This window comes from Hakea prostrata, chromosome 9 (assembly GCF_041222555.1).
Source record: "Hakea prostrata isolate BN-2017 chromosome 9, UWA_Hpros_2, whole genome shotgun sequence".
Classification (NCBI taxonomy): Eukaryota; Viridiplantae; Streptophyta; class Magnoliopsida; order Proteales; family Proteaceae; genus Hakea; species Hakea prostrata.
The window spans coordinates 11,278,820-11,301,689 of record NC_142608.1 but is presented as its reverse complement, the minus strand read 5'-3'; the positions used below and the strand labels follow the sequence as shown (position 1 = coordinate 11,301,689).

General features: G+C 39.4%; 2 protein-coding genes across 3 annotated transcripts; both read right to left on the bottom strand.

Moving 5' to 3' along the window:
* Positions 1-547: 547 nt before the first annotated feature.
* On the bottom strand, positions 548-5,610 carry LOC149004641 (uncharacterized). Of its 2 annotated transcripts, XM_089136063.1 has the most exons (6): positions 5,398-5,610; positions 4,498-4,847; positions 2,625-2,744; positions 2,055-2,105; positions 1,708-1,759; positions 548-1,472 (listed from the first exon to the last, which is right to left on the bottom strand). In XM_089136063.1, exons 3-6 carry the CDS (start codon positions 2,739-2,741, stop codon positions 1,273-1,275), a joined length of 420 nt encoding a protein of 139 aa, XP_088992189.1. In that variant the 5' UTR covers positions 2,742-2,744; positions 4,498-4,847; positions 5,398-5,610; the 3' UTR covers positions 548-1,272. The 2 variants fall into 2 exon arrangements, with proteins under 2 accessions (XP_088992189.1, XP_088992188.1); XM_089136062.1 differs by lacking the exon at positions 4,498-4,847 and having other exon boundaries at positions 549-1,472.
* A 4,303-nt stretch (positions 5,611-9,913) lies between these two features.
* Positions 9,914-11,218, bottom strand: LOC149004640 (F-box protein At2g17036-like). The gene has a single exon (XM_089135685.1). It carries the CDS (start codon positions 11,216-11,218, stop codon positions 9,914-9,916), a length of 1,305 nt encoding a protein of 434 aa, XP_088991811.1.
* Positions 11,219-22,870: the final 11,652 nt, after the last annotated feature.

The following is a 22,870-nucleotide window of genomic DNA, read 5'->3' as shown; positions in this document are numbered from 1 at the left end:
AGGAGAGCAGAAGCAGACGAAATTTCAATGGAGTTTTCTTTCTGTTCTTAGCAACTGCTACGAGTATATCCCATCATAATTAATATTCAAAAGAGAGATTTTCTTAGGCTAGTGTATTTGCAGGTTTTCTTTCACAACTGATGAAAAAGAACTTCTCTTCTTGATTCAGTTTCTTCCCCTAAGCAACACCCATGAATGTAGTCCATAATTCTTTGAAAATAGAACAAAAAAAAGACGTGTATCTTTCTTTGCTTAGTGTAGTTCTTCATTTGTTTTTACCAACTTCCATAAGTTGCCCTCACTGAGGATTCACGTAGTCCCTAGCTTAAAGAATGAACTTGGATACTATATATATTTTTGGAAGTGGAGGGAATCTTCAAGAATAGTGTCTCATGACTGTGGTTGAAGCAGAGGATGTGGGCTAGGTTTAGCCCAAGATCAGGGCGAAGCAATCATGTTCAGCCGGGCTATGTTAATCTCTACCCAGAGCTGGAACATGAAAACACACCTGTACATAATTATATAGGGACATCAAAAGAAGGTTAGGATCATTCATATATCAAATTGATGGCCGGGCTATGTTAATCTCTACCTTGCCAGTTCGTAATTGCACAGCCAGAATCATTAATTCGTTGTGAGTTGTGACACTTCAGGCATGAATGTTTAAGTTCCCTCATAGAGAACTTATTTGCAGCAAATCAAGATTTTACTGAAACCGGCATGCACCCGCCACTTCTTGTTGGAGTAAGATAAATTCTGTTCCATTCAACATGGTGAAGAAAGTCATAAAATTCCTTCTCGGTCATGGATCAATGTTTTACACAGCATTCTGTGATGGGCTTTACGTCTAAGATAGCAGCTCCATCTCTCAACAGATATCACTTTTATGGGAACAAGAATCAGCATCTATGCTGGGGCACTATAATCTAGAAGTACTTTTCTAGGTTTAAACCATTCCTTCTAAATGTTAAAAGGAATCCTTCAAGTAAAGAACCAATTGTCTACAATTTTCTGTTCGGACAAACTCTGCACTTCCAGTCACAGTGAAGCAGAGACTGATATGGCATCTTTTCCTCTAACATGAGCAATTACCTGAAATCTGTTTCACTGTAAAACTTACAAGGCTAGACAATTGGTAGGAAATTAGGAGTTTCTCATGCACTAGTTACAGCAGCAAACCCAAATCAGACTACCGCAGACAATGCTTTAAAAAGCTGTTAGCGATTATATTTACGAGGACTAAAAACATTAGACATGAGATGTAACATGAATTTACACTTTGGAATCTGTCGGTTCAATTGGTGAAGCCGAAGAGTCAACTTCAGGCAACAGTCTGAACTTGATAATCTTCTGAAGACTTGTAACTGGCTTGACCTTTCTAACAGGAGCTTCATTTGGATCTTCAATGCACTTTCCCATGAAAAGGTTCCTTTCAGATACTCCCTTCTCCTCATGAACCACTGGAGTAGCATCTGCCATGAGAAGTTCACTTCTTTATCATACAACTAAAGTTACATGTGACAAAATATAAGAAAAATGAAGGAATGGGGATGACAAAATTTTCTAATTGATAAAAGTTCAAGATCTGCCAAGATAGCAGGATCATTTTTAAATATCTAACAAACGAGGAAAGTACACAGCTATCCAAGAACTGAGTTTCTTTTAACATGCAAGGAATTTATATATTGGAAAACTATGTATACTGACCAGTTTCTGAGAAAACATAGCAGGTGCCAATTGTTTCTTCATAATCTCCTATCTGTCACAAAATCAAGAACAAATCAATGGTATTTTTTTTATGTATTAGTTGCTTTATGAGTTAGCGATGGTATCAAGTCCTAACAAATAAAATAAATCAATTATCATACAGTAAACCTTTCTTCCATCCAAGTTTTCATATGCCGCATCATTCAAAATCTTAATATAGGGTTTAAAAATCTCATTGCCAAATGGTAGCATGTTTGATCATAAGAAATTGATGTGAGTTGATAGCGTGGATCAGAAGGGTCTAAACAAAGGTTTGAACATCCTGATGAATCAAATATGTAACTCACCAGCTTCAATTTGTCACCTATAGTTAGCACTGGATTGAGTGTGTCCAGGTCCTACATGAACAGAATGCACATATTAAAAGCCAAACAAAAAAATAGAAAAGATAGCATGGTAGGACAAATAGATGAAACAACATTGCTCAAGATTTTATAGGAGCTCCGGTAAGGTTTCAACTAAAGGATGATTTGAAGAAGAGTCTTTAAATTGTTGCTGTTTTAGCCTTCATATGTATCAAAGAACATAACGATTTACACAGAATACAGAAATGAAACTACCTTTGATATGTGTACCTGATAAATCATATTTTCTACAATCTAACTTCACACACCCACCCCCCCAACCCCCCACCCCCCGGAAAGAAAAAATATCCACACAAGTTAAGCATCACAAATTACAAATTAATATATTTTTTAGAAATTATTATCTGTATATTTTAAATGTGTTTGCAAACACCTCAAGCAAATTATGTTCAAATTACAAGACAATGACTTTAAGATTCAGACTAGTGAAAAATCATAATTTTACTATGTACTTTTGCAGAATTAGTTATTTCTCAAGACAAATAAACATACTGAGAGAACATATGGCGCATTTGGTGGGATTTCAACATGGGCGGCTACAGCATCAAGATCAAGCAAAACATACTCTTCTTCATCCTCCACATACACAGTTTCCATGGATGGCTCCATTATCTACATAAACAAGCAAGCAGTTATAGTCTAGCAGTATCTGAAAGAGTTCAGGCACTATTTAAGAGAGTTAAAATCAAGCCATTCATTCCGAGGATTCTCACTTTGAACCGACGAGATATGACTCCTTTTTCTGTCACAAATTGAACCATAAGTGTTTACACCAAAAACTATGTTTTGTAATCAACACAAGAGTTTCTGTCATAGGCTAATCATATATAACATTCATTTCGAACTTTTTATCCCCTTAAAATCCCAACCATGATTGAAACAATGATGAAGGCATAAGAGAAAGTTAAGATAACTAACAAAAGCCAAATAATGAAACTAGAACCCATAAACTAGTATTAAAGATGAATGAACTCTGACTTCTCATTTCACCCTCCCCCTGCCCCCCCCCCCCCCAAAAAAAAAAAAAAAGTCTTCACTTCTCAGCAGAACAAATTCATTAACTCCAACCTTGACTACACCTCACATTAATATGATACAACCAGCAAAAAACAGCTCTTCCATCAACAATCCACTACTGTATAGATACTGCTACAACTTGCAAAAACTTATTTGGAGACCTCCATTTAACATCACTAAGAGTATCAACTCAGGGAAGAAATACCATCAACAAATATTATAAAGGCACAACCAATGAGGCCAAAAACTTCCATTTAAGACTAAATTGTTAAACCAAAGTGAAATTCGATATATTACATGGAAAATGCCAGTAAAGTTATAGTTTTGGTCAAACAGAGACCATTGCGGTTTAAATATGAATCAAACAATAGGCGAAAGATAGCTCCTCATTTTGGAGAATGTTTCTATCCCTTCATAAACAAAACCTTCACATCCACTACCTGAGAGAAACTATAAGTACCTTATGCAGGGTAAGACATAGAAGCAATTGGAGAGCCATATACATTTAAGAAATTAGGCTATTAGTGATATACTGCTGACCATTCCAGGACACTTGAGAAATTCAGAAAATCATAAATCTACAACACCAAAGAAACAAAATGGAGACACATAAAAGCAAAGAAAGACAGGTGGTGACGTCAGCGTGATAAACTTTAAACCCAGTGTTTGGTTTTAAGAACCACATGATACCCAGGAAAAAAAATGAAGTGGGATAAGAAATAAAGGTAATAAAGGTATCATAATCCGTTTATTGACTTTGAAGGGGGAGGCATTGAATACAGGTTTGAGTCTGCAGGCTAGCATCTCCATGGAAACCACAAAGCTTAATGAGGGCAGAGGGCTCGGCACAGCAAAAGACATCCTTGTATTTCCGTTAATTTTGGAGTTCAAAAAGAAGAAGCAAAAACATATAGATATTAGAAAAGGAAATATCATTGAATAGACTCTGCGAGGTGTCTAAGGGAAGGAGAAATCATAAATTGGTTCCTGTTCAAAATAATGGTAGAAATAAACCGAACCCTTCTCTAATACCGATCCCTCCAACACACCTCGCTCCAAAGTTCCAAACCCATAATCAAAACTATAAATATACTCGGGTGTCAATTATCATTGCAGCATCTCATGTATTAGGCTATCGCTGCTTATTGACGGCGAGAAAACAGATAACACTAGCCATGCCAAAGACAAGAACCAGCCATCGAATTGAAAAGTACGCATATAGAAGAGGTGGAGTGCAACATAGTATTTTTTATGCATCCCCTTTGAAACACAAATAGCACGGAGAGAAACAGAACGAGAAGGAAGGACACCGCGAGAGCAGATAGAGAAGAAGAGACATGGATGGTACCTGCTAGCTGCAAGATTATAGTGTCTCTCCAGAGGGAGTCGTCTCAGGGAGCCAAGGCTGGGAAGTTGGTCTCGGGGTATCGTTCTGAATTCCCTTTAGGGTAAAGCTGTTCGAAACCAACTCGAACCTAAATGGTGTAAACTGTAACGGGTGTTTTCTGTAAATTCCCCATCCCCTCACTTCTTCTCTAGTCTCCTCTGCTCTGTCTCTCCGTCTTGCTCTCCTTCCCTTGCTGGCTTTGGCATTATCTGCCTGACAAATAATGAACTTCCATCCTCTCAACCGGTGGATCAGCCAATGCAGTTTAACCTTCCAAAATGTAAATGCACAATGTCCATGGCATGGAGACACTGTAGTTGACAGAATAAAAATATCTTAGAATTTTCAGGATAACTCCTCTATTGAAATATAGTTTTATGTTTCTCCGTACCAAACGTCTCTGTATGAAGCTGGGTAGAAGGGTGGGTGGGTTCATTTAATGGAACAAAAAAGGAAAGCTTTCCGAGGAGACAAATATTCCTAAAACTAGAGCAGACATGGGATAGACTACAGAGATGCAGAGAACATCGATTGTGACCTAGGCAGTGGTTAAAAAATTAATCTGAATGTAGAAAAAACGAGCTGATCCACCCTAAATTCATACTCTCTCCAAACAACCCAACGAAGAAACAAAAAAGGGTTTTATGCTCGTCGAATCTCTCTGCCTGTTGGATTCTCTCGTTCGATTTGTTGTCTACAAAATTGTGTGTGTGGATGGGGGAACAAGTTCACAGACGAAGACAGTCTAACTTACGCCACTATCAAGTTTCCAAAATTACCAAAGAAAAGAAGGATGCATCAAAACCACTCTGAGACAGATTATATTTGAAAATTGAAAAGAGCAAATTAGGGGAAACTAACGTTTTCTTGCAAGGGCGACAAAACCAGGTTCCCACTAAGCACGCGGAAAATCGAGTGATAATTACGTCTCTCGATTCTTCGATCTCAACACAACTAGATCGCTGTGAGCATTCAACAAACAAAAAATGGAAGGAAACGAGTCCTGATTGTAGAGAATTCCAACTCGTTTATCATCAGGGTTTAAGGGTGGAAGAAAGAAGTGAACAAATCTGTAAAAATAGGATCCTTACTTATTTTTATTTTTTGCTAAAAAAACGCTTTTTATACATATGAGGAAGTTAAGGATGGGATATTATCATATTATATATACTGCAGGAAGAGTTGAACCCAAAGAATGATATTTTGACAGGTTCGCCGGGTCGCTACCCAACGAATCAGGCAAAAGGGCGAAATATTGCTGAGATTTTGACAATATTTCGCCCCCTAGTTTCGGGGGTATTTTTGGTCAATTTGGACTGAAATTTAATGCCTACCTTAATTTGATGCCAATAAACACATTGGAATGATTGATTTTGCCTTCCCAGCAACAGTACAAAGATGATTATGATGATGTCACCCTCTCGTATAGATCTTACGGTTCTTACGATTACGGATCATATGGTTCTTATGTTAATCCTTCAAATCCAATAGGTTTGAGTGCAGATTTGACGAATGATGAAAAACCAGTAGAAATCTTGGACTGAAAAGATAAGCAGTTGAGGAACCAGACTATACCTTTGGTGAAGATCAGATGGAAGAATCATTCATTTGAAGCATTTTCGAAAAAAGAAGATGAGATGCAAACCAAGTACCCCCATCTTTTCGAACTTACAGGTACGTTAGAATTTCGAGGATGAAATTTCTTTTTATGAGGGAGGGATGTAACAACCCCCGTATTTCTAACTCGGGATCCGTATTGCAGGTCCAAGAACCCGAAGGTCTAGTCGGGTAAATTTGTGGAATGTCCAGATAGAAGCCCATGATCCATACCCCGAACCCATGGATCTTGATTCTCCTGATGAAGAACCTGCCTTATCAGAAAATTGGATCTCTGGTAGAAAGCAAGTGGTATTTGGAGATGTCCGGAATGAAGGTAAGACCTCCCCCTTGTGTTGATTAGGGTTAGGTTGTGTTTGGGTTTCAACCCCCTAAGCAAAGCACCCTTGTATATCAATATACTAGGGGGCAATTACTAGTGGCGGTTGATTGAACCAAGCGACTGCCAGGTTCTGCTTGTGGGAAAATGCCCTATTTTGCCCTCTATTCGTTATAAATAGCAACCCTCACCCTACTAACACATTATTATGTTCAGGATTGCTATTTTGGGAGATTAGGAAGCAGTGGAAACGTGCTGGACGGTGGGCGAAGTGCTGTTAGTGATCTGGAACCTTTTCCATTCTATTCTTGGTGATTCTGGTTAAGGTAATGAATCTCTATCTGCTATTCTCTTCTTTTTAACCTCTAATTGATATGAACCCATCCCCATTTTGTTAGTGGTTACCCCATTTGATTAGTTGTAGCTCCCTTTCCAATGTTCTTGATGAGATCCTATCCAGAAACGAATCCCTGCATTTGTTAATGGATGGATCTAATCAAGGGGAGAATTTTGGGTGGTTGATCTTTGTTAATTTTAGGGTTTCGTTTCACCCCTTTGTTATAGACCTATTTAGATTGAAATTCGGACTAAGATCATCCCAAAACAGATTGAAATCGGATGATCAAAAGTCTAATTTTCGGAGTTGGAAACCTGTCTAAAACAGGGCAGTCGCTTGTGGAGGTCGCTTGACCCAAGCAACCGGCTAGTTTCCAGTGACTGTGTAGGTTTGATTTTGGCTTTAATTTTACTCTTGACTCTTATACATTCTTATAACCTTATATATATGTGTCCTCTATTTCTACTTAAAGTTTTATAATTGTGTTTGGATTGCAATTTAAAAGACTTCTACTAAATTACAGGTAAGGACAATCATTCTTATTTATATGCAATTACATATACATGATGATTCAGCTGTTCTATTTACTATTCTTTGACCATGTATCTTGCTGTAATTGTATAAAGCATGTGAATCTTATTGTATACTTGTTATTTGTGGTGTTCCTTGATATACTTCATCTTTTATGATATTGCACAACTGTTTTGGCATGATGATGAGTGATGTAGTGTAATTGTGATGGAAGGGGTATTCCATTGGGATATCTTGGCTGGAGATATTAGAGGCTTGTGGTATGGGACACATGCTCAATGATGCCTCTAGCACTATCATGATTACTAGATGACATACCTAGGAAAGTCTAGAATTGCATGGCTAGGTACCCCATATACTATTACCCTTTCGGCAGGGGAATTGAAGTCGGGTGACCCGTGACAATGGTGATGTGATTCTGTTTCATCCTACAGCGGTAACCAGTCCCGTGCGGAGACTCAGTGGTCCACTGTTGGTCATGCAATGGTAGGGTTGCATATGTTAGGGTTGGGCTCATGGACGCCTAAGGAACAGACCAGGTGTCGTGAGGAGTCATGAGAGCATTCCGCCCCAACAATATGTGGATGACCATAGGGTTAAGGAGTGGAGTCCAATAGCGGTAGCCAGTTCGTGAGGGTTGTCACTCCTAGGTTGCGAAGGATACTGAACCGAGTTGGTTGGTGCCATAAGGGAAGCATCTGGACTCCATATAGTATGTTACCAGTATGACTTGCATTTGATTAGAAACCCCGACATGCGCCAGTACTCATGCCAATGGTCGTGGTGAAAGAGTGTTGACTTAACCCCAGCCATGGTTTGAGAGCCAAGTGTGAACTTACCCCTTTGCCCAGGATCCCTACAGAGGTAACTAGTCCCTGCCGAGTCAGAGTGACTAGACCTATCCAGAGGAGGCCTAATGTATATCTTAAAGAATGTCAACTGTTAGAGACTTGCATAGTTAGATCTTAGTAGCATTCATATTTCTGCATACCATCCATATCATTTCATATGTGCATTCGTGGATTGTATTGACATATATATGAGAATTGTCTGTTCCTTATTGAGTTCGTAAGAACTCATTCCTTTCACTGTATATATTATATGAGTTATACAGATGGTGGCACAACATCAGAAGTTGGAGATGATTCGTATGAAAAGAGCCTTCTCGTATGAAGCTAATGTGGCACGGACAATGGTACATGAACTTGCAAAGCATGAAGCCTCTTGAAGATGCTTGTGCGCTTTTAGCACCCATTGATGGCCGATGGAGGCAGATTGCCAGGATTTTGATGATCGTATGGAGAAAGATTGGAGTACCCCTTTACTTGTTAATTTAGAAAACCAGTTTTTAGATTTAGAAAAGAAAACTGGAAAGAATATTATTTATTTTATTTATTTTGCTTCCATTGAACTCGATATTACATTTGATTATTGATTCTTTCCTTTGATTCTTTCTTGGATATTTATTGGAGTATTTGGACTCTTGTAACCTTTTTTCTATTAATTATTGCCCTTATTCTTGCTCTTGATTGTCTATACTTATGTTTATTATTATTGTTGGATAAGACCGAAGATCCTGTGACTGTTCACTCCCCATGGGTTGTCGTGGGCAAAAAACCCGAGACCGGAGAGTGGGGTGTGACAAAAAGTCGCCCAAAATATCGGCCTGTGTCGCCATGTCGGTAGTGTAGCTAGGCATCGACAATGCGACCTGCTGACACGGTGACACAGGTCGACATGTCAGACCTTGGGTGCAGCCATGAAGATGAGACATTTTAATGTAGACCTACATGTGCACGGTGTGGAAAAGAGGAAGTGACTATAGAGCAGTTGTTTGAATGCCAGTTTGCAAAATGGACATGGTTTGCTAGTGGAGTGGTCAAAACATCACAAGCAAGTATCCTTCCGCTCTCCTTCATTGCTCAAGAGGAGAACCTATCTCTCTCGTTAATCTCCTTCTGCTACTCTAATTGGATGCGATGGTTGTAGCTGTTAATTCCTTTCTCTAACTGTTGGTAAATTATTTTGTTTTCTTTTCTTTATATTGAAGAACATGAATTTGTCTACAGGTACCGTACCTTGCCTGGCCAAAACAAGAGGTTGCTGCCCATCAACTTCACAGATCCCAATCCCCTAAGGATAACAATGGAGTCTTGACTCCAACATTGGACACTCTCCCGGATTGAAAATTGTAACAGCTAGCCTTTGTAGCATTCTAAAAGAATCAATATTTTCTCTAATAAAAAATTAAAAAAAAAAAACTAAAAATATTCAAGGAACACTTGTAAAGAAGAGAAGATCTAATGTATTTTGATCAGAACTTGTAATGAAACCAATTGCCATTAATAGTAGTTTTCCACTTTTATTCACCTCTAAGACTTCAAAGTATAGTGACCACCTAAATCTACATAACAAACTTAACCAATAGCTGCCACTGAAACATTGTAAAAAAATTTGGAAACCAATCACAATCTGTAGCATAACATATATTTAATTTATATATATATATATATATATATATATATATAAATAGCACTGAAAACTGAATTATCCACAAATCAGCTTCTTCTTCCCTACCAAACAATGGGAGCAAACCAAATGAGTGGAGATGCACAGGAATGAAAAGAAGTCGAGCTATTGAATTCAATGCTGTTATCTTCCAATTGAAAGACACCGAAATCATTAAGTACCCTAAATCTTTCTTCTATTGCTGAAATAGTGTAAAAGTAGTCATTTGTGAAGTATATGCAATTTCCCTTAAATCCATGATAATGTAGTGCTGAGACAGAGAATCCAGTATTTGTGTCAATAAATAGCATTTGATCACCCAAGTCCTCAACTTTAACCCAACGTTTACGTGGTAGATCTAACCTGAATATCCAAAACATGTCTGTTGTGGGAGACTCAAAATCAAAATTTGGATCATAATTCATGTTCGGAGGAGGTGAATCATCTAAATCAAATCTAATCCTTCGTATAACTAATAGCAACTCTCCACGAGATTCCACCAAATAACAAAACTTCTGATGAAAGCCAGCATCTATTGCCGGAGGAGCAATGTCACAACTTCTTTCTCTCATCTGAGGAAGTAATTCCAGGAGTACAAGATTATAGCCAAGTCTGAGGGCGTACAGTCTTCCATCATAGACAATAAAGTCGTCAATAGGTGGCCGTGGCCGGATCAAATCAGTGGTAGGAGTCCACATAGTATTCCCTGGCCTACAGAAGGTTAAATGACAGCGCAGACAAAGAGCTACGACCAAACAATCATCGGTTGCAGCCATTGAGGTTGAGGATACAACCTTGTTTTCATTCAAATTGAAGTTGTTGGTAACAGCACCAGGCGACAACAACATAGCCTTGCGAATGTAGTTATGGCTCGGCTCATGATGCAGGAGTATACGAGGAGGAACATATTTAGGTGGAAGTTCAATGCGAACCCTAGTAAATGGATTGTAAAGAAACATACATTCCTCAACATGACCGAACATTATCAACCATCCCCAATTAGACCCACAACACCGAGCACCACCATGGACTTTAGGGAATTCTAATCTATAAACTTTGTCATAAAAGACACTGAAAAAACCCTGATGATCAAAATCACCTCTTGATTCTGATTCTGAGAAGGAAATCATCAACCATGGGAATTGGGGTTTAAGGAATCGAGGCTTAAACAAACATTGACGCCATGATCTACAAACTGCATTGAAACGATGAAACTCCACCAAGTCTAATTTCTCCACTATTAAGATCAAGATTTCATCAGGAAGTGCTGCAATCGAAGTGATATTATTCTTGAAACCACCAGAGTCGCAGTTTACGGTTGATATCTTCAACGGTCTCCGCTTTGAGGGGTAGCAAGGAAGGGATGCCATGCTTGGTTATCAGGAAGATGGGATATAACAGAGACGAGAAAAAAAAAAAAAAAAAAAAAAAAAAAAAAAACAGAGAAACTATCGGATGGAAGATCAAGATGCGGAAATACTTGCAGGGATCGACTGATGATCAATAGATTGATGTCGAATAAGAAACACCCACTTGCGTGAGTTATTTTCACCCTTTAGCTTGATCCAATTATCTGTCTCTGCGTCTACGGAAAAAGAACAAAATTATCCGCCTCTGCTTTGTTCTGATAAGTTCCAAACCATCCCTTATTGATCTCTTACCCACCAGAACATTCAATCTGGAATGGAATTCTGTACCGATTGTGATTCTTCAGATGAAGTTACGGTGCAACAACGTCTTTATTGGATGATAAGTAGAAGTTAAATTGGTTGACGGTTCCAAAGAAATTGTTAAGGTATGGTTAGAAGTATTTGAGTCCAGGGTAGTTATAGTGGGGCCGGGGGCCATGGTTCCTTCAAATTTTTTAAAAATAATATTAATTCTTTTACTTTCTTTTATTTTTTTCAGTTGTTTTCTCTTCTCACATATGAAATGTCACTATTTGCCTCGTCCCCCATATTGAGAACAGTTTTTAAAGGTAAAATAATGAGTATAAATGTCATTCCTAATTAAAAACTAACTCCTCATTATCTATTTATTCTCTCCTCTTTATTCTTTTCTTTTGTCTTTTTTTCATATTTATTCTTTTCTTTCGTCTTTTTTTCATATTTATTCTCTTCTTTTTCTATAAACGATGGTTAGGGAAATTTTTGAAAAAAAAATCTTATTAGGTATTTAAAATTCCATTCCTAATTAGAAACTAACTCAATTCCTATTTATTCTCTCCTCTCTTCTCTCTCAATTTTTTTTTTTATCCTATTTCGTATTCAAAATTTCATTCCTAATTAGAAACTAACTCCTCAATCCTTATTTATTCTCTCATATCTCCTCTCTCTCCTTTCTTCTTATTTATTCTCTTCCCTTTCTATAAGTGTGGGTTATGAAAATTTGGAAAAAAATATATAGTCCACAATTAGCTACTCTTTCTCTTTTCAATTTATTTATTGTTTCTCATTTTCTCATTTTTTTTTTTTTGCTATTCTTTTAATTTGAATTTATATTCTATGTTTCTTTATTTCTTCTGCAATTTGGTTATTTGATTTTGTATTGTGATTTGTGAATAAAATGTCGTCTATACTTAGTGATACGGGAAAATCATGATCGAACCGGGTCCACCCTCGGCTCAATCTTTGACCCAGGTCGAGAACAGCCTGACCATCTCAAGGTCAAATGAACCGGATTAAAAGATAGCGCGTTAAGGAAGGAACCTTGCACATCCAGAAGGCAAGCACGCGCCCGGGAAACTTAGGATAAATAATCCACCAAGAGGCGGTTATTAACACTCACAGAAGTGGACGATCGTGCAGGATAGAGTAACTACCATGCCCTCAGCAAAGGATCGTGTGATTAAGGGAAGCTATCTACTACTCCACGAAAGAGGTCTAACCGTAAAGATCCGACAGCAACCAAGAGAAGGCTCGAACGAATCCAACAGACTGGATTAGAAGGTAAAAACTATATAAACCACAACCTATGTACAAAGAAGGTAACTAAATCGTATTCCCAATATTCGTATTCAAATTTACGCTCTGCAACTTGCCAGAGTTCTGTGATCAGTTCCTTAACTGACTTAGCCTTCGGAGGTGGCCTCCTGACCCCAACGGTCGAACCACGTCTAACGTTATTTTGCAGGTCATTCACCAGTGATCTAAGGTTGAGCAAATTTTGGACGCATTATTTGGCACTATCTGTGAGAAACGCTTCAGAAAGTCATGGTTACCAGATCAGTTGCAGCAGCTGCGGCGATTCAACAAGAACTGAGCATTTGTCCTCCAGATGGGAATAATCAAGAAGATATCCCTGAAGGAAGTCATGCTCGAGAGGTTCACGAAGATGGAGGATTAGGTGGTAACGAACGCTTGAACCCTCCAAATCCTCTTCAACAACAAGTAGATCAAATTCAGCTCCAATTTTTGGAGATGAACTAGACGCTTCGTACATTGGTCAAGCAAGTGGTGTCTCCTCAGGCTCCTAATCAAAGGAGGCTAAAACACGTGCAGGAGAAGCATAGATGCTTATACCTCCGGCACGAGGGCATTCCCAGCAAGGAGATAAACAACTAGCCGAAGGCCAAAATTATGGCCAGAACTTTCAAAGGGATCCCTGAAGGCGGAACAAAGAATTAAGAAGAGGGGAACTACTCAGAAGGGATGATCGGCGTGATAGGCCGCAAACGAGCCGAACCAGAACAATAACGAGATTAGGCAGAGGAGTTTGCACTCACTCGCCAACCTCTAGACGTTCGGGGCGAGAAAGCATTTAGACCGGTGGTGGACGATCGGTGCACATTGGTCGAGAGATTGCTGATATAAATTAGGGGTTGGGACAACTTTCCCGAAAAAGGATGATCGATGACATTTATTCGGTCATCAGAAAGACCCTGTTCGTTAAAGCTATAGCTAGATTCTAATTTCCTCATAATTTTCGGCTCCCAACTTTTTCTTCGTTCGACGGTTCGGGAGATCCCATTGCTCATATCAGTTACTACCAGCAAACTATGGCAATAGCGGGCAATTCTGATGAGATTCTTTGTAGAGTGTTCGGTTCTTCCCTGACTAGGGCTGCTCAGAAGTGGTTCTCAAATCTTCCTTCAGGAAGAATTGTTGATTTTGAGGAGTTGACCCGAAAATTTATCGGTCATTTCCAAAGTGGAATTCAGATCAAGAAAATGGAGGAAACATTATTCATTATCAAGCAGGGGAAGAACGAATCAATTTAGGAATACCTGAAGAGATTCAACAAAGTCACTATGGAGATCGAGAATTTGGATGAGCAGGTAGCTAAAACTGCTATATTCACTGGACTCACAAACCGGAGGCTTCTAGAATTATTACTTCAAGACATGCCTACTACTTACTCCGAGTTGGTGCAAAGGCGGAAAAAGTGACCGAGATCCTTGATGCACGCCAGGGGAAAACAAAGGCCTCCAAAAAAGAGCAGAGGGCTCCTGAAGAAATTAGAAGCCAAAGCAGTCCAATCATGATCGGGCAAGGAAGCCTCGTTTGGCATGGAGGCAGCGTTCTCCCGATCAAAGTGAGTATACACCGTTGAATGCTCCACGGTTAGAAATTTTGATGCAGATAAAAAATCAAGATATTCTGAAGTGGCCACCAAAGATGATAGCCAAGCCAAGAGAACGGAACATGGAGAAGTATTTCCATTTTCACAAAGAATATGGGCATTACACCAATGAGTGCAGACACCTAAAGGCTGATATTGAGAGATTGATATCTCAAGGTTATCTCTCCAGTTTTGTCAAAGGGCGACAGACCGAATCAAGAGTAGCTGTCGAGAAAAGGGAATGATCGAGAAGTAGAGATTGCCAAGTCGAGGTTCCCAAATTAAAGAAGGAAAAAGAAATGATCGATGCTAGCCAATCTCCTATTCTTACCATAATTGGAGGACCCGAACCAAAGTCCCTTAGAAAACTGAAGGCTAAGTCTAAGATCGTTGGAACTGGAGAGACACAAAAATGGAAGAGGTCGAGCAGCGAAAGTTCTATTACTTTCAATGAAGAAGACGAAAGGGGTGTATATACACCTCATGATGATGCGATCATAATCAAAGTACAAATCGGGCGCCGAGAGGTGCATAGAGTACTAGTTGATACAGGATCTTCGGCAAATTTTTTTATCTTACGAAGCCTATCAAAGATTGAAGGTTGAGGAGGACTTAATAAAGCCGTCATCCACACACTTATATGGGTTTGTTGGTTCGTCAGCTATAGCCGAAGGATCAATTCAACTGGACCTTTCGTTTGGAAATTCCCCAAGGAAACTACAATTCGGGTAAACTTCTTAGTTGTTCGGGATCTCCCGGCTTACAATGTCATTCTCGGCAGGCCATCCTTGACAAAGCTAGGCGTTGTAGTCTCAACGAAGCATATGAATATCAAATTCCCAACTGATAAGGGAATTGGTTAAGTATCTTTTGATCAAAGATTCTCCCGACAGTGCCATGTGGCGTATTTGAAGGATAAAGACGGTCCAAAAAAGGCCACAGCGTATCTAAGCACGTTTTTGTAAGTTCTTACGTCGGTTGGTCGATAAGGATTTTGCAACAACAATTGGAGCCCTTTGTGGGAAACTGATCAAAAGGGCACCATGCAAATCAGATCAAGAAGGGTGGTTGGAGACGATTCAAGCGAAAGTGAACCAAAAATTAATACGGGGGATGTGCCTCAAGAATTCCTCGTCTTGACATCCATCAGAGCAATTTGATTAGTTCGTGACCATGGGTCAATTTAATGAACTCTAGAAGCAAATTCTGGACCTAAGCAAACTGATTAGGACAAGCATCCACTAGCAAGTGGTTGTCCCTAGAATAGGTCAGCAGGTTAATTCAGTTAACCTTGATAAAACCAAGGAAGGTCGATCACCAAAGCAAAAGGAGGTTCGAGCATCACTACCCGAAAACTCCGTACGACCATCCCAGAGAAATTAGGATAAAGGAAAAGAGAAGGTTGGAGAGAAATCTCAACCACCAAGAGAGGCAGCATCTAAGGACCCTCCTCTAGGTGATGAACAAGAGGATCGAGAAAGTAGTACTCGTTATACCAACAATCTTCATGGAGAAAATAATAAAGGAATTCTAGCACGTTGACTATGTAAACAAGTGGTTCAACTTGAAGAAATTAAAAGACTCAAGCAGAGATGCTCTATACTCTATTTTGAAGGAGGATCCTTTCATCTAAGCAATCTTTGAAGAAGCACAAATGCCAAAGAACTTCAAATGCCCAACCTTTACAATCGACAGGACAAGATGTCCAAGACGTCACATCATGCATTACAATTCTGTCATGTCCCCATACCGTCTTAGTGAAGTTGCAAGTGCAGAATCTTTCTTGCTTCATTGATCGAAGCTGCATATGAGTGGTTTCTGGCATAGAACAAAATTCCATCGAAACTTGCGAAATTTCCACCGAAATTTCCCATTTTGGAAAATGCGAAACGAAACTCATGAGGACCGGAAAAAAAGTCCTCAGTTTCTATCGAAACTATCGAAATTTCGTCAAAACTTATTGACACCTCAAAACCTATCGAAACTTGTCGAAACTTGGTTCAACCCAGTTGGACCAGCTGGTTCATGAGGAAAAAAAATTCCCAAATTTCGTGGGAAACTTGGGAAATTTAGTGGAAAACTAGGAAATTTCGTGGAAACTTGAGAAATTTCGTGGAAACCTGGGACTTTTTTCCTGTAAATTTTGTAGCTTCCCAAATTTTCAATTTTTTTGTTTATTCATGTTTCCCCAAATACCCACGACAAATACCCCCTCCATCAGGACTTCTCTATCCAAAGTGCGTATTCCCTCAAGTTGGTTATCTATTTCTTTTAAGCATATTGATGACCAGACTTATAAAGTTATAGTTGTCAATTAACTTGACAACCATAGGCATAAAATGTCATGGGATGTCTATGTTCGTTGGTTGGAGGAGAGGATGTTACAGGCATAATACTACTCAGCTCATAGGATGAATCCACTCTTGGCACTCCTCTTAACACTAAGTTGTACTTTCCTTTTATTGTCAACTATTTTGAAGTTAGAAATTATATATTGAATGTTATGTGCTTAAGTAGTTAAGTTTATAATGTACTTTTGGACAACTCTACATTGATGTTATGTACGTTGAATGACATATCTACAATGATTTTTTTAGCAAAATACAACAAATGCATTCTTTATACTCTAATTAGCTTAAATACAAGATCCCACCCCAAAATACTCTCTAAAACCTGTAGAAACTTGATGTCGAAACTTGTACGGAAAAGTCCTCGGTTTCCTCGAAATTTCCCAAATTTCCACCTAAGTTTCCCATTTTCACCCAGTCGAAACTTGAGTTTCCCTCGAATTTTTTACCATGGTTTCTGGGACTTCAGAATGGGTCAATAAAGAATTTTGACCATCTTGGTCGAGTGTTCCTGTCACGTTTCCAAAGCGGAGTGAGTACAAAGAAGAGAGAAGACATCTTGTTCTTTATCAAACAAGGTCGGATGGAATCTGTAAGAAACTATCTTCAAAGATTCAACAACCTAACCATCAAATTGAAAATTTAGATGAGAAGATAACGTTTCATGCGCTATATTAAGGACTCAATCATGAAGGATTGCTCGAACGTCTCTTGTTGGAAATGTCTGAGACATATGCAAATCTGCTCGAATGTTGTCACAAGCAAGCCAAAATATCAAAAACTATCGAGTCCCGGAAGAAGGAACCGACCACAGAAACAAGGGCAACTAAAGAAAAATTCAACAGAGCAGGAATCCGACCACTAACCCAAGCAAGGGAGGTCGGTTAGATCTAGCAAAGCAACTAGAGGAGACATATACTTCGTTGAATACTAGAAGGTCAGAAATCTTGATGCAAATCAAAAGTCAAGAGATACTTAAATGGCCAAACAAGCTTCACTCTCGACCAAAGGATTGTGATAATAGCAAGTATTGCGAATTCCATAAGGATCACAGACATTGGACTGACGATTGCAGAAAATTGAAAATAGAGATTGAGAAACTAATCTCCTAGGAGCAGTTGAAGAAATATGTTTGAGCAAAACAAAAAGCTTCTCAACAACCAAATGGGGATACAAGAGGGCTAGGTTGACCAGCAAAGAAAGGCATCAAAGCCCTAACGGAAACCGACCAAGGAATGAGGATGACAATAAGAAGCGATCCCCAATATATATGGTGTTCAAAGGCCCAACAGAGGAGTCAACTCGGTAGGCTAAGAGAAAGGCTCAATATATTGTGAATGCTGAACTTGAGAAACCAGGCGTAAAGGTGATGTCAGAGCCAATCAACTTTTCTTCCAAAGACATGCAAGGTGTAAAGATTCTCCATGATGATGCTCTAGTAATAAAGGTCATCCTACCCGGAACAGAAGTTTAAAGAGTCTTCGAAGATACAAGCTCTTCAGAGGACATATTATTCCTAGAAGCTTTTAGAAAGATGAAGTTGGATGAAGATATGCTCGTTCCATGAGGAGTTCAACTTTATGGATTCACAAGATCTTTAACTCGAGTAGAAGGAACCATCAGATTAGATATATGGATTGACAAACACCTAAGGGACAGGGTTTTCCAATAAACTTCATAGTTGTTCCGAGATTTGTTGGCATATAATGTAATTTTAGGTCGACCAACCCTGTGTGCTCTAGAAGCGGTGGTGTCATCTCTTCACCTAAAGATGAAGTTTCCGACCAAGAACGGAGTTAGGGAATGCAACGCCGACCAGAAATCTAGTAAGCAGAGTTACATCAATTATATGAGAAAAAAGGCCAGAACCAGTTCAACCATGTCTGTCGAAATCAAAGATGATCGAGACGAGGAAGCCATGCAAAGAGATGAATCAGTTGAAATACTGGAAAGGATCTGTCTAAATCCTGAACAACCAACTCAGGGAACAATGATTAGGGTTGAGAAAGAAGCACACTTCAAAACTAGATTAACCAAGTTTTGGAGGAAAACTCAGATGTCTTTGCCTGGTCAGTAGAAGATATGCCAGGCATAAACAGATGAGTAACCGAGCATAGATTGTGCATCGATCCTCAAACAATTTCGATTGTCCAAAAAAGAAGAAACTTCTCTATTGAGAAATAAGAGGCAATTTGAACGGAGGTTTAGAAGATTAAACAGTCAAATTTCATTAGACGAATCGACCATTCAACCTGGCTGGCCAATGTAGTAATGGTCAAAAAAGCCAACAACAAATGGCAAATGTGTATAGATTACACCGACCTCAACAAAGCATGTCCAAAAGATTGTTACCTGCTTCCCTTGATAAATCTCCTTATAGATGCAACTGGTGGATATGAAATGCTCAATTTCATGGATGCATATTCTGGAAATAATCAAATCCCGATGCATCCAAATGACATGAAGCATATTGCCTTCATGACTAATAGAGATAGTAACTACTATAAGGTGATGGCCCTTTGGTCTAAAGAATGCAGAAGCAACATACCAGAGAGTAGTAAATAAGATTTTCACCAGTCAAATTGGCAGAAATATGGAGGTTTACGTAAATGATATGCTGGTAAAAAGCACTTCAAAGGTCAACCACCTAGCGACCTAGCTGAGGTGTTCGATGTACTCCGAACATATAAGATGAAACTCATTCATGAGAAGTGTGCCTTTGGGGTATCATCTAGCAATTCGTAGGCTTCATGGTATCTCAAAGGGGAATTGAGACCAACCCAGAGAAGACCCAAGAAATTTTAAACATGAAACCACCAAGGAATATTAGAGAAATACAAAGCCTAACAGGTCGGGTAGCTGCACTCAACAGATTTATTGCTCAAGCAGGAGAAAGATTCTTACCATTCTTCAAAGCTCTAAAGGGTGTGTCCAAACAAAAAACTGAAGTATGGAACGAAGAATGCCAAAAAGCCTTTGAGGAGCTAAAGGAGTTTTCTCGGTCGCCTCTGCTCACTCGCCTAATCCCAAAAAGGGAGTTACTTCTATACTTGGCAGCATCGCCAAATACCGTCAGTGTTGTGCTTGGCTGCTCATGGTTATTTTGGCCAATTGATCTTCCAATATGCTAGTTTCAACAATTCTCGTTCTTTACATTTCTTCCTAGCTGCTTGGCCTGTAGTTGGTATCTGGTGGGACTATTTTCTTTCCATAGACAAAAAAAGAGAGGCCATTGACAAATCAATCAAACGAGACTAACAAAGAAAGTAAGCGCATCCTACCCCAGGGCAATAGGTCGGATTGCATACTGCTGCCCCGCCCTCCTTTCCGAAGCCACTGGTAACCGTGAAGGGCCTTTTCCATGTGAAGAGCTAGTATCGACCAACAGTATCAAGCCATATCGCCCAAAAATGAATGGTGCTGTTGAAGCTGCAAATAAGAACTTGATGAGGATTATCAATGGCAGTGACATACAAGAGCGGGGGCGGCGGCCTGTCCGCGCAGAGCCCCTCGGGGCCACGGCGCCGGGGCTCGCGCTTCACAAATCCAAATTTTGCGCCATAGAGCGTGAACCAACATCCGTGATAGGAAAACCAAAATCAGTTCAAGAAGAAGGTAACATCCAAAGCCCTGTCTATTATATAAGTCATGTGTTGGCTAATGCTAAAACCAGGTATCCAGAAGTAGACAAACAAGCACTAGCTTTGGTAGGTGACTACAACCCAAAAACTCTGACCATACTTTCAATCACATCCTATCACTATTTTGACAAACTTCCCTTTTAAAGAAGATACTACACTGACCTGACTTAGCAGGATGACTTGTTACTTGGGTGGTCAAACTCATCAAGCATCAAATTGATTTCCATTAGCGGATTTTGTTATTAAAACCCATTAATCTGAGGAGGATCAAGCCGAGCACGAGCACCGATCTGAGCTTGAGCACCATACTGAGCAAATCAGCAGATGGATCCTATCTGTCAATGGATTTAGCAATGCGCAAAGAAGTGGAGCAGGTTTGCTTCTATGAAGCCCGGGAGGTTTTGAAATTAAATATGCACTCCGCTTCAAGTTTAAAACCTCTAACAATGAAGCTGAATACGAAGCGTTACTAGCTGGCCTCAGATTAGCAATAGCTCTGGAGATCTGATGTTTAGAAGTTAGAAGTGATTCACAACTGATTGTAAATCAAGTAAACGAGGTGTATGAAGCTAAAGAAAAGAGGATGAGCATATATTTGCGCTTGGTCGACCAGTGTAGACTGCATTTGCAGATTTGTTAGTTAAGCAAGTACCAAGAACAGACAACGATCAAGTAGATGCACTTTTTCGTCTAGCTAAAGAAAAGTTATATGTCACTAAAACATCAATCTATCTGGAAGAGCTCGTACATACGAGCATATGTATGGTCGATAATATGCAGATACAAACCGAGTAGGGATGGTTGGGTCTGATCATCCAATATTTATCACATGATCAGCTTTCAGAAGATCAAAAGGAAGCTCGAGTTATTAGACAAAGAGTTGCCTGTTACACAATTAGAGATGGTCGATTATGCAAGGAATCAACAACTCGACTATTGCTTCGATGTTTAGGATCCTAGAAGCTAACAAAGTTTTGAAGGAGATACATGAAGAAATATGTGGAGCAAACATTGGAGCTTGAGCAAGCAAATAAAGTATTAAGGCAGGGATATTTCTGGCCAACTATACAAGAAGATGCAAGAAACTATGTGAGAAGATGCGACAAATGTCAGGCTCATTCCAATGTACCTCATGCCCTTGCAAGACCACTAACATGAGAATTATTACCTATTCCTTTTGCAAAATGGGGAATATATCTGATAGGTCAGTTACCAAAAGCTTCAGGAGGCAGAGAATATTTGGTGGTTGCTATCAATTACTATACTAAGTGGATCGAAGTACAACCCCTTGCTTCAATCAACATCAACCAAATGAAAAAGTTCATCACCCACAACATTATATACAGATATGGAGTGCCCAGTATAATTATATTCGACCATGGAAAGCAGTTCGAAAACACTCTGAATTCAAAAGGTTTTGTAAAGAACAAGGCATTGAGCATTGGATGCTTCAATAGCCTATCCTCAGAGCAATGGTCAGGTCGAAGTAACCAATAGAACAATGCTCGACAGATTGAAGAAAAGACTCGACCAGTTGAAAGGGACATCATTCAATGGCAGTTAGAAACGACCATGCTCGGATTCTTTCAGTTTCAAAAACTCAACATGTTTTCTAAACAAGACCATGCCAAAAAGGCGTATTATACTTGAATCAATAGATAAAAAAGAAAGTAGTTGATGCTAAAGGTTCAATTATCAAACACAAAGATATTCAAGTATCATCATTACAATTAAAAATGACAATGCAAGTCTAAGCATAATAAGCTCAAGCGTTCTTTTGAGTAGACTCTTCTTCTTCTTCAAAACCCTCTTCACTTCTGCCCAAGACACTTTGATCATTCTCATCATCTGCGTCGACTTCTTTCTCTTCTACTGGGCCGGCTCCCAATTTGAGTCTAAAAAATTGTCGACTTCAATTGAGACACCCTTTGGAAAAGGGTCTTAGCCGACCGCCCAAGAAGGTCGAGACATCTTTAGTTCGTTATAAAGCCTAGGGTCTACAGAATCCTAGAATTCAGCCACATCTAAGGTCGGGTAGTGAGTCAAGACATCTTTATATGCATACCTCCGACCATAGTTGAAGCTCGGACTTGCAACCTCAACCATGAATTCTCGGCATTTCAATGTTCAAACCCAGTGGCGGATAACAGAGTGACAAACATCATCAATTAAGTCTTTAGAAGTGGCAGGGGAGGATTGAGCAACACGAGACTTAAGCTCTTCAATTTCTGCTCCAGCAGAAACTCTATCCTTGGTAATAGCCTCAAGCTGGCTTGACATCTCCGTTAGTAGCTTATCTTTTTCTCTCAGTTGCTGCTCCAACTTCTAGATGAGCTCAGACGACGCCTGCTCCGCCCCTTGCAGCTCAACCACTCTTGTCAGAAGGGAAGCTTCCTTCTCGACCAAGCTTTTGTTGCGTGACTTGAAACTCGACACCGACCTCCTTTTTCTTCAAATTCTCTTGTAAGTTGTG

What these genes read in the sequence shown, in the direction of transcription:
- LOC149004641 (XM_089136063.1), bottom strand. Translation starts at nt 2,741, where the DNA reads ATGGAGCCATCCATGGAAACTGTGTATGTGGAGGATGAAGAAGAGTAT. An exon ending in ATGCGCCATATGTTCTCTCA is followed by an intron (nt 2,106 to 2,624) that starts GTATGTTTATTT and finishes CTGTTCATGTAG; the next exon opens with GACCTGGACACACTCAATCC. An exon ending in CTATGTTTTCTCAGAAACTG is followed by an intron (nt 1,473 to 1,707) that starts GTCAGTATACAT and finishes TTCTCATGGCAG; the next exon opens with ATGCTACTCCAGTGGTTCAT.
- LOC149004640 (XM_089135685.1), bottom strand. Translation starts at nt 11,218, where the DNA reads ATGGCATCCCTTCCTTGCTACCCCTCAAAGCGGAGACCGTTGAAGATA.